The 12447-nt window shown below is 45.2% G+C and overlaps 1 protein-coding gene across 1 annotated transcript in view; it reads left to right on the forward strand.

The window, feature by feature from the left end:
• Slc13a4 (solute carrier family 13 member 4) overlaps positions 1-12447 on the forward strand; it is a 37147-nt gene that overhangs the window by 20460 nt on the left and 4240 nt on the right. Inside the window, exons 6-13 of the mRNA XM_034519763.2 lie at positions 680-719; positions 1694-1774; positions 4823-5010; positions 5790-5909; positions 6960-7061; positions 8679-8780; positions 9501-9598; positions 10190-10314. Coding sequence (XP_034375654.1) covers positions 680-719; positions 1694-1774; positions 4823-5010; positions 5790-5909; positions 6960-7061; positions 8679-8780; positions 9501-9598; positions 10190-10314 — 856 coding nt within the window. The remainder of the gene's footprint in view (positions 1-679; positions 720-1693; positions 1775-4822; positions 5011-5789; positions 5910-6959; positions 7062-8678; positions 8781-9500; positions 9599-10189; positions 10315-12447) is intronic.

The following is a 12447-nucleotide window of genomic DNA, read 5'->3' on the forward strand; positions in this document are numbered from 1 at the left end:
GGACAGACAGACACAGAGAGGACCCAGCAGGAAATGTTTTCATCCTCGTTGTCCTACTGTCTTCCATGGGCACCCTGTTCTTGCTCCCTCCACCTTTGCTGGTATTTCAGGCAGATGCCACCCGTCCCCGAGGTGTCGTCACTGACCCACAATTCTTCCCCATCATATTTCTTTCCTTGTCTGTCCCTTCTGCTGCTTTCACCTTAGATAAGCATGCCCCTTATTTCTGTTTCTAGACAGTGGCCTTCTTGAGTCAGGTAGTAAGGATATCATCAGGGTACAGGTTCTCCAAGGAGACAGTGGGAGACCCCTGTGCACCCACTTCTGACACTACATTGCTAAGTGAAGCTGTAAACAGATGCTGGCGGCTTGATTCTGTTATGACGGTTGACAGTGTCATAGGAATGAAGTCTACTGTAAGGGCCTTCCATGTTTGATAATTATTAGGAATATTGGTGTCACTTCAAATGAAGCTGCCACTCCGTTCTTGAGAGGAAGCAAGCCTCTGGTCTCGAACCTCAGGAGTCAGAGAAGACTAGGGGAAAACTGGTCCTCTTTGTGGGCTAGACAACTTGAGTATAAGATTAAGATCCTTAAACCAAACACCCAACATGAGAAAGAGCGCCCCTCTCACCAAGCATGACCAATCTGTTTCCCTGTTTCTTTTGCTTGTTTTCAGCACGTCGGCTGCAGACTTCACTTCTCTAATGCAGAACAAGGTATGACCTTGGTTTCCCCCATCCAGGGCTTTGAGATCACCTGGAACTTCCTCAAGATAACTCATGGGCCAAGATGCCTGGTAGCTTTTCCTACAGGCCAGCAACTTCAGTGGATTGACAGTGGAGAGGTGCTCACCCAGACTGAACATAAGATGAGCCAGTGGGGCTTCTGACAAGGGTGTGATGGTTCTGAACCCCAGCTCTGAGTCCTGGGTAGCTAAAAGAAGACAATATAATTTAAATAAGTAAAATACAAGTTAACCGTTCTTATAGAAACCAAAAATTCTGATAACTCAATTTCAAGAGCCACATGGTTAAGCTTGGATTTTATTCCTCTCTCTAGGAATCTCATTTGTAAAATCTTAATATTTAAGAGAGGAGGATTTACCTGTATATGGTGGCTAAATCCCACACTCTTCCCCCTAAAGGTTTTACTTCTTTTTACAAGAAGTGGAAATGGCCAATTAAACTGTGTGGGTTTTTAAGATTTTATTTTTACTTATGTGTGTGTATGTATGTATATATGTATGTATGTATGTGCGTTTGTGTGTGTGTGTGTGTGTGTGTGTGTGTGTGTGTGTGTGTGTGTGTGCATAAGTGCAGAGGTCTGCAAAGTCCAGAAGAAGGTTTTGGGTCCCCTAGAGCTGAATTTCATTGTGGTAGATTTTTTCTAACATTTTGTTTTTTAAAAAGGGGAAATGGAGTTCTTCATCTTTATCAACTTCTAGAAAGCTAGTCTTACCTATAAGGACAAACTGATGATTGCTAGGTTTCAGGGCTTCTTCCCCCTGGCTGGCTGGAAGCTGTAAAAATGTGGCCTGACCCTATATAGGGTGTTGCTCTCAGGAATGTGCTCCAAGGCCTCTGAGTCCCGTAGTAGCAAGCCCTAGGGTAGTCCTGGGACACTTAAGTAGTATCTCTCCAGGTACTTGGACCACATCCTCTTCCTAACAGTGAGGCTTTTGTCCCAGCAGAATCTGAATGGTGTGCCGATGGTCACCAAATCCATCAAAACAGCAAACCAACAGCAACAGAAGAAGCAGCAGCCATCACGGGTAACTGAACCCTATATGAAATAGCTTATGCTTTCTAAAGGTACTGGCCCTGACGTTGCCATGGCCTCTGTCTAGTGAGCTTATTAATGTGTGTGTGTGTGTGTGTGTGTGTGTGTGTATGTATACATATATACATATATACATATGTGTATATGTATGTACATATATGTGTACATGTGTATGTGTGTATATATATACACACATGTACACACACTAATATATATGTATATAATATGTATATATATGTATGTGTGTATAATGTGTATATATGTATGTGTGTATAATGTGCATATATATGTGTGTATATATATATATATATATATATATATATATATATATGATGTGTATGCCACAGAAAGAAAAAATGCAGGCTCAGTAGACATCAGCAAGAGCCAAGATGTGCCAGTTCCTGGGTCACAGGTTTTTCAACTGGAAATGCTTAGGTTGGTAGATCTGAAGTTCAAATGATTCTCTGAAGGCATTTCAATGGCACTATAAATACATTTTTTTATTACATTTAGTGTGTGTGTGTGTGTGTGTGTGTGTGTGTGTGTGTGTGTGTGTGTGTGCACGCGCGTGCATGCGCACTCACAGGAGTATGCAGGTACCAATGTGGAGGTCAGAGGACAACTTTCAGGAGTCGGTTCTGTCCTTCTACCATGTAGGTTCCAGGGATTCAACTCAGGTTGCCATGCTGTGAGACAAGTTTCCTAACCCACGGAGCCATCTTACCAGTGCCCACTGCAAACACTTTCTTTAGTGTCCTGAGATTATAAGCACACTTGCTTATCTGGACAAACGAACCTTCCCTATTGCTGTAACACTAAAACAAAATGCAGAAATATAGTGTATGTTGAGGTTGCTCGAAAGAGGCTCCAGTCGCCTGGGGCCCTCGGTCTCAGTTGCCTCACATCCTTCACCATCACCATTATTAATAAATGTCACCATTTATGGAATGTTTATTCCATGAACATGTACCAAGCACAGTGCTAAGCACTTGCTCCATAGTCCTGGCTCAAGGAGGTAGTGGTTTTGAACTTCATCTTTGCAATGGAGGTAGAGGAATGAAACTCGGAACTAGCAGTGATGAGCTGGAACGTATAACATCTAGATTGCAATGCAGTCTCCCTGAGAGCGTGTAGCTGAGCCCAAGCTGGCAGACAAAATAGAAGCCAGTGAAAAGCTGCAGTTGGATCACGAATTCAGGTTCAGTATAATTTTCATTAGAAGAAAAGATCATAGGAAATCCTGGAAATCTAAATGGTCCTCTCCAGCTTGACCAAACAGTGTATCTTTCAGTGGTTAGAAGTGCCCGAGTCTTATTTTGGCCCTTGGAGGAAGATGGACAACAGTTAAGGTCCATCAGAAGCATGGCAAGATGACTTCCTCCATCAGTGTTCTGATGACTTGGCCTGCTGACATTTGCACCAGGCTTGTCCATGTCTGGCTCGGTGGTGCCTGCCTGGAGTCCCAGCATTTGGAAAGTAGTTGCAACAAGAAATTTAAGGCCAACCTTAGCTGACACCATGTTGGACTAATTGAGACCATGGGGGGATAGGGAACACCAGTTTAACAATGAAGAGAATTAGTGAAGGAGTGAGGGAAGCCAGATGGGGTGGGATGGGGTGAGAGACCTTCTTCTTTAGTCCATTCACTGAGGCAATGAACAGACTGAGCAAGCAATCAAGCAAGACTGAGGAGACGGTGCCAAGGCTTATATTCAAAGGAGGAGAGTAAAGGCCAACACATAAGAAAGAGAAAAGAATGAGGTGGGAAGGGCGGGATCCTGTGCATCATCTTCTCATGAAAGCTGGGTTCTTCTGTAACTGAAGGGCTGTTTGGCTTTGTTTTCTGCAATGCTGGATAGCAAACCCAAGGCATGCTAAGCAAGTGCTCTTGCACTGAGAAATATCCCCATCCCAAGCTCAGTTTGAATTCTTTTCCCCATGAGAGTGCCGTTCCACCTCCATATAAAAATAATTATCTGGGGATGGAGAGACGGCTCTGCAGTGAGGTGCACTTGCTGCTCTTGCAGAGGTTCAATTCACAACACCCACAAGGTGCCTCATAACTGAGTATAACAACTCTAGGGGATAGAACATCCTCTCCTCGCCTCCTGGGAGGACTGATGCACGTGGTACACACACACACACACACACACACACACACACACACTAAATAAATAAACCAACACATTAAGTGAATAATAAACAAACATTTAAAAACTCAAAATAATAAGCATCTTCTGTTCACTTAAAAGCAACCTGGGGTGTTACTAGAGTTCATGTGAGAAACAAACAATGTTTCCCATATTAATAACATCAATAACACCAAAAATCCTAGCAAGCCAGGAGTAGCGGCAGATACCTGTGATCTTAGCACTTGGGAGGTAGAGGAGGGGGTGACGTGCCCAAGGTTATCCTCTACTGCATGGTAAATTTGAAGCTAATTGGGGTTCCTTCAGACCCGTCTCCAAAAAAGGAACAAAAGAAAAATTTCATAATATTTTATCGTATCTAAACAATGTTTATATTTATATTTATATTCATATTCATATTCATATTCATATTCATATTCATATATATATGTGAGTGTCTACATGTATATATGTGAACCACATGCATGTTTGTTGCCCACAGGGGCCAAAAGAGGGCATCAGATTCCCCTGAAACTGAAGTTACTGGTGGTTGTGAGCCACCTGATATGTGCTGTGAACTGAACCCAGGACCTCTGGAAAGCAGTCAATGCTCTTAACCTGTAAGCCAAATTGTCCACAGCCCAGTGACACACCATTCTCAAAGAAGGCCAGGAAGCCATCCAAGTGTCTTGTGTACATTAGTTCCTTTGCCCTGCACACCTGTGTGGCTGAGGAAATGCGATGTTTCTGAAGAAACGGAAGCTCAGAAGCAGGCTTAGTTAACATAGGAGGGATGGGGCTTTATCTGTCTGATGCCGAAGCCCAATCTCTGTCCACTGAACCAGTGTGTGGCCTCATGTGCCAGACAGCCCCACGCTGACTATGGAATTCACTGATTTTTCCTTTGGTAGGAAAAACCAGGAATCCCCACCCCCAGCTCCAAGAACCAAGAACTGAACAAGAAGAAGTACAGATCCCACCATGACCAAATGATCTGCAAGTGCCTCTCACTGAGCATATCTTACGCTGCCACCATTGGTGGCCTGACCACCATCATAGGCACCTCCACCAGCCTCATTTTCTTAGAGCATTTCAACAAGTAAGTAATTCATTCCGTCACCGAGTACCAAGTGAGTAACCTCTATTGGTGACTGGGCCAGAACGGGACTGGGTGCTGGGGACATGGCAGGAGCTGGAGCAGAGAGGCTCTAGTTGAGGAAGTAAGCCAAGCACAGAACTCTGCTCAGAGAGCTCATTCATCCACAGAGATTCTCCCCAAAGAGGAGGCGCCGATGGGGCCACCCCGATGGTCAGGCAGAGTCAACTAGATACAAGCTTTCCAAAGAACCTACTGGAGTGAGAGGGGTCTGAGGCTGGAGAATAGGACACTTAGAAGAAATGGCAGGGCAAAGGGGACCAGGGAGGGAGAGGGACAGATGACAGAGGGCTGAGAAGACCCACAGGGAGCTTGGACAGCACCTATAAGAAAGGCCATGAGACACATTCAAGGAATTTGAAGTAAAGGGTGAGGAGGTCATAGCTATAGGTAGCAGGAGGGGGATTTAGAAAGAGAGCTCTTTGTGGCCTTTGGAGGAAGCACCAGTGAGGAGGAGGAGGAGGAGGAGGAGGAGGAGGAGGAGGAGGAGGAGGAGGAGGAGGAGGAGGAGGAGGAGGAGGAGGAGGAGGAGGAGGAAGGAGAAGAGAAGAGGAGTAGAGGTGTATCTGTACAGTTGAGTCTGCATGATTCTAAATAATGTAGTGTCCTCCGCCCTCTGCCCTGCTGCATGTCTTCTGAAGGCATTCTTGGCTATCCCCTCCCCCCAAATACCATGTGGAAGTATCATTCGCTCCTTGCCTGACCCAGTCTTTACCCTCCAGCCAGTATCCGGCGGCAGAGGTGGTGAACTTCGGAACCTGGTTCCTCTTCAGCTTCCCCATCTCTCTCATCATGCTGGTGGTCAGCTGGTTCTGGATGCACTGGCTCTTCCTGGGCTGCAAGTGAGTACCAGGGCCCTGCTGGCAAAGCACCAAGGTTCTCCCAAAGGCTCAAGTGGGAAGGCTCTGATCAAAGTGGGCATACTCAGAACCAATAAATGGTCTGTACTCTGGGTGTGCAGGGGACACAACGGGGAGCTGGACATGGTCTCTCTTGGAGGCTTGAACATTCCATGAATTCTGCACTTCTCTCCCTGCACAATGAGGTGTTCTTAGTTCTAACCTCTTGGCTAGCAGACCTGTCTGATTTATAGAAACCCTGGAGAGTGTCTGGTGTAGCTTCATTGCCCTCAAACCATACAGAGTAACCCAAAGTGCTCTTAGAAACATGATTCTAAGTAAAGCTGCCCTAGGTTTAATTCTATAGACAGTGGTGGTTTCTGCTTAACAGATTATATGGAATGTGCTCATATCTCCCAAAATGATAAGTTGAATATGACCCTTGTGGTATTATTTCTATTATTAAGCTGCTTAGTAAGCCTTTTCTTAATAACCATCAGTCTACTCTAAATTTGATCAACCTCAAATGCCAAAGGGAAAAATACATATGTTGTTGTGCTAGTAAGTTGCTTAGGGAACCCATCACTCTGTTGGCCAAGGAATGTTTTCTTTTTACTCAGCTTACTGTCAAACCAATGATGGCTGCACACAAAGGCCAATATTATAATATAAAACCAGCTCCTACTTTTACCCCAGGCAAGCCTTGTCTCTAGAGAAATAAATGTGTGCACACATGTACACATGCATACACACACAAACATCCTTCAACACTCTGGCTCCACTCATGTACAAGACAGTTGTGTAGAAGTACTTAGACATAAATACCCAGTTACACATCTGCAACACATGATTGCATACTGATACAACCAAGCCATGTCCAGATGGACATAACCAAAGGCCAGGGGAAGGTCTAAGAGGGGCTGGGTGACTAGGCAGACAGAAGCTGTTCAGACAGAAGGAGGAGGGGCAGTGTGCAGGTGAGGAGGACAAGAGAGAAGCGTGTATGTGGCCTCGGGTGCATGTCTTACTTTTATGCTTGCTCTCCCTTCTTAGCTTTAAAGAGACCTGCTCTCTGAGCAAGAAGAAGAAGACCAGGAGGGAGGAGCTGTCAGAGAAGAGGATTCGGGAGGAATATGAAAAGCTGGGAGACATTAGGTAAGAGCTACACCGTTCCCCCTTCCCTGACCCAGTGAAACAGTGAAGGGAGCCAGTGGCCTTGTTCCTAGAGTCCCCCACATTGAGAGAATTTTCCAGAACTCTGAATCTAAGCATTCAGAAGGTGCTATTTAATGTCAGAGCCATGCTGGCCCAGAAGAAGGAGTGGCCCCCTTCTTCTTTCTCCAGAATCCCAGGTATGGGCGGAGCATCTACTGGGGCAGCTAGAGAAAAATCAACAGAAAGCAAGCAGAGCGACTCATGGAACATGTTAGATTCCTTACAAAGCAGGGTTCCTGCATCTCCCAAGTGAGCCAGAGATCCAGCCATCACTCCCAGGGAGCCAGGGGCCTTGGTGCTATATTTAGAGCATGGGACAACATCAAATACAGACTTAAAGACAGGAGAACCAAGACACTTCCATCGGTAGTCCCACAGTGCCTCAGTACACCTTCTACCTAATGCTCTGTCTCCTCTCTCAGAGTGCTCCCCATCCAGAACTTTATGTAAAACAAAACTGGCATTCATAAGATATAGGAAAGTATAAGGAACAAGTAAAATGGCAAAATTATATCCTACTGTTAATTGTTAGCACTCCTTCCCGTGAATGCATGTGATGTGTGTGCATGTGCATGTGTGGGGTGTGTGTGTGTGTGTTTGTGTGTGTGTGTGTGTGTGTGTGAGAGAGAGAGAGAGAGAGAGAGAGAGAGAGAGAGAGAGAGAGAGAGAGATTATGTGATTAAGCTGGGTTTATAATCCCAGTTAACTCCAAAGCTGAGGCAGGAGGGTAAGTTCAAGACCATATTGGGCAACTTAGACTATTTGGATAAAAGTCAAAGAGAGATAGGAATGTTAATTTAGGGATAGAGCACTTGCTGAGTATGCACAAAGCCCTGGGTTCAAGCCTCAGAACCACAGGATGTGCATATTATAGATGTATGTATGTATGTATGTATGTATGTATGTATATATGTATATATGTATGTATGTATGTATGTATGTATGTATGGTGCATATATTTTTATAAGGTTCACGCTGCACCTAGTTGTCGATCCTGCCTATTTTTCACTTAACCTTCTGCTCTGATTATGTCCCCATGTCATTGATTTTGCTGTGGAATGACTATTAGTGATTGGATCTCATTTTAACAGTTACACCAAACTGTATTGAGTGTCGTGGACTCTCATTGGATGGGCAACAGCACAGTTATTCCCATTTCTTAATAGGTAATAATTCACTGCACATTGCCAGTTGTTGTCTCTGTCAGGAACAACCAAAACTAAGATATATGGTAAATTGTTGAAATCATTGGTTGGTAGCAGTCTGTGCTCCCACAGGTAGATCCTGAGAGTGCTCACTGCCTGGCACTCTCCGGAGAGGTTAAGATTCGGCTGTTTTATTCATGCTGCTGCTGTCAGTTCTCCACCCCACCTACATGTCTCCAGGATTCTGTCTCTAACATTCCTGTGAGTTCTTTCCTAATTCACTGCCAGCCATGCTAGTGCTTAAGGGGCGACTGTGTTATGTCACTGGTGATCCGAATAGGAGCTTCCAGAAGCCATGTGAAATGCTGTAAGTTCTCAGTTCCTGAGTGGGTCTTTCTGCTACTTTTGACAGCTACCCTGAAATGGTGACTGCATTTTTCTTCATCCTGATGACGGTGCTGTGGTTTACCCGGGAGCCCGGCTTTGTCCCTGGCTGGGATTCTTTCTTTGAAAAGTAAGTGTTACAGTCTCCTCCTGAAGCCCACCCTCACTCACTCCTCACTCAAACTGTAACCACGGGTTAGACAAACCTCGGAAGCATTGTGTCCTGAAAAACCCATTCTTTCTAGGAAAGTGGCAGCGTGGATGGAGCCAGCTGAAAGCACAGTGATGGTAGTCCCCGTCTGGGGTTGGAACCAGGGACTGCCATTTGCCAGCTGTGTGACCTTAGTTGTCTTACATAAGTGCTTGGAGCCTCCCCTTATTCCTAGGATGCTAAGAACACGAAGGGATAACAACTATAAAGTACTAGCTATAATGGGAGTGTGGCCTCGGGGTCTGAGGCCTACGGAGGAAGAAGCCACCAGGCGAGGTACACATAGGTTCCAAGCTCACCACTGTGGATTCATAAGCTCCCCCAGCACCAGTGTTGGGGTATGTGGTCCTCACAGGAGAGAAAGCCATGTTCTGTAATTATCTAAACAACTCTGATCAATGCCAGAACTCAAGAACTACCTGGCAATTTTACACTCAGACTCCCTTAGGGAGGCTGTCCCCAGACAGTAATGCTGTCCACGAGTCTGCCAGAGCATAGCCCAACAACTGGCAAGAGTTGCTGTCACTGCTGGACCGTGTCATGTGTAGAGGTGCTGTGTCCCCACAACCTGTCCTGAGACAGTGCAGCTCTTGGGGATTCCCACTTCTCTTCCTTCTGCCATATGTATCTCTTTGGTAGGAAAGGCTACCGCACTGACGCCACAGTCTCTGTATTCCTCGGCTTCCTGCTCTTCCTCATTCCAGCGAAGAAGCCCTGCTTTGGGAAAAAGAGTGACGGTGAGACCCGTGAACACTTCCTGCTTGTGAACAAGATGGAGGGGGGAGCATCCTGACTCTCAGTCTGATTCTTTCATAGGATTCTTTTCTTCATAGAGGGCTCATGGCAGAGGAGCTAATGTCAAGGGACACAGTTGGGTGGGTGGAGTGGCTTTAGCCAAAGACTCCCAAGTCAGAATTTTCAAAAGACACTTTCCAAGGCCCTTCAGACTCCAACCCAAATAGAGCTAGCTCCCAGGCCCAGCAATTTACCTGTGAGCTAGACCCTTCCTTACAAATCATACCTCTAGGGGCAGTGGTGCTCAACTGTGGGTCTTGACCCTTTTGTGGGGGTCAAATAATCTCAACCCCTTTGGGAGCAAATGACCCTTTCACAAGGCTTGCGTAAGACCATCTACATATGAGATATTTGCATTATGATTCATAACAGTAGTGAAATTACAGTTATGAAATAGCAAAAAATATAATTGTATGGTTGGGGGTCAGCACAACATCATGAAGAACTGCTTTAAGGAGACACAGCATTAGGAAGGTTGAGAACCTCTGCTCTAGGTGCTTCTCTGACTCCACTTCTTTCTATCTGTGATGCAGGAACAGGCCAGGAAGCCTCCAAGGGGATAGAGCCCATCATCACGTGGAAGGACTTCCAGAAAACTATGCCCTGGGAGATTGTCATCCTGGTGGGAGGAGGCTATGCCCTGGCTTCTGGCAGCAAGGTAACTATTTGTTTCTTTTCTTGGTCAATTATTGGTCCAGAAGCTTCCTAAAGGAGTGCATCACAGCCCTGAAGGGAAGAATAGAAGTTACCAAGGCAACACAGCAGGGCAGATGCTCTTTTTTCTCCCTGTCCATCTCAATTGGTGTCACTGGTCACAGCACACAGGCACCGATACCTCCTTTTCAGGGCCTGCACTGTCACAAGCAAAAGGAATTTGGGGATTTATAGTCATCTCCTTTCAGAGGTGGGAGAGGGGGTCTCATAGTACTGACAGGAGGTAAGTTGTAAGGGCTCATTGAGACCCCAAATGACAACTCTGTAGATTGTCCCTCTCTCCGTCTGCATGCCTAGACTGAACCTCTCAGAGACTCTCAGCTGAAGTTGATAAAGGGTTGCTTGACCCACTGGATGGGTTCGCTCAGCCTGGAATCTTTTCAGTGAGGCTTGTGGGAAATGACAGAGGGGCCTCTGCCATCAGCCCTCTGTGAAGAATCCTGTGAAAGAATCAGACTGAGATTCAGGATGCTTCTCCCTCCATTTTGTTCACATGCACTAAACTGTCCCAAACCTGCTGTATTTTAAATTTTAAAATGTGTGAGTGTTTTGCCTGCGTGTATATATGTGTTCCTGTTACCTGTAGAGTTCAGAAGGCATTAGATCCCCTGAAGTTGGAGTTAGGGATGGTTGTGTTCTACCGTGTGGGTGTTGGGAACTGGACCCAGGTCCTCTGCCAGAACGAGTGCTCTTAACGGTTGAGCCTTCCTCCAGCACCAACCTGGTATGCTTTTGATTGCTCGTTCCTATGTCACCATCGACAGCCAACCAGACTCCTACATGGGGAAGGAACCTCAGGGGACACCGAGGCCCTTTTCCTCTCCACTGACTGTTCCCTCCAGGACAATTATCCTTGCACACCCCTACTGATGGGGCACTCCCCACACAAAGAATCGTTACTTCTTTCCAGACAAGTTTTGTTTATTCTCTGTCTGTCATCACTGTTGGTTCTGGCTCTGTTTTGGGGAATTCTAGGTAGTAATTTTTAAAGTATTAAATAGGCGCTATTGATTTTTTTTTTTCCCAGCTAAAACTCCGGAGCTCCTTTAGCCATGCTCAGAGTTTACACTTCCTGGCCTCACTACAGCTTTCCTCGGCTGTATTTAAATATGGTCCAGGGGTGGTCAGTCCACTGGATGAGTTATATTAGGTCACCCTCCTGTGTCTCTGACGTCAGCATCCACCTGCAGTTGCATAGGAGTTTTTATGACGTTTCCTTGGCTGGCATGTCAGCACTAACATTGAAATTACAATCACTTATGGCTTTTACGCTTTGTATTGGTGGCCACTATTAAACCTGTGTCCCTTATAGCATCCCCTGTATCTGTCTGTCAACATTTCTAACTCTGTGTTCAAGAGTTTTATATTGATTTCTATTGAATTTCAGTTATAAGTTTGGCCTGAACCTACGCCACAAGACCTATTTTTTTAGGGGGGGGATGGTTTTGTTTTGTTTTGTTTTGTTTTGTTTTTGGACACCACCACAGTTCAGCTCTGTCTCTATGAAACCTTTGGACTCAGCTAGTTTTTGGCTTTTTTTTTTTTTTTTTAAGATTTATTTTCTTATTTTATGTATATGAGCACACTCTAGCTGTCTTCAGACACAAGACATACCAGAAGAGGGCATCAGATCCCATTACAGATGGTTGTAAGCCACCACGTGGTTGCTGGGAATTGAACTCGGGACCTCTGGAAGAGCAGCCAGTGCTCTTAACCACTGAACCATCTCTCCAGCCCTGACTCAGCTAGTTTTAATACTAGAGCGAGTCAGGTGAAATCTGTGTCATTTCTACTGAGTCAGAAGCTATGTCAGAGTTTTGACACTCGTAAGGAAAATCCTATCACACCAAATATTTTAAAAAGTAAAGTAAGTCTTCATCTGTTATGCTTTGTCTAACTTGGCACCATCATTTGTGGATTTATTTTAAATTTTAGTATAGAAGATTTTTGTTGGAAAAGTAATTATCATTAGATTATTTTACTCTAGTGATAAGTACCCTTCAGATAACATCATAAATAAATCTCCATTGTTTCCTAAAATGCACTGTTTCTCACTCACCCGTTGGCCCTTCCTGAC

Source organism: Arvicanthis niloticus, chromosome 15, assembly GCF_011762505.2.
Source record: "Arvicanthis niloticus isolate mArvNil1 chromosome 15, mArvNil1.pat.X, whole genome shotgun sequence".
Classification (NCBI taxonomy): Eukaryota; Metazoa; Chordata; class Mammalia; order Rodentia; family Muridae; genus Arvicanthis; species Arvicanthis niloticus.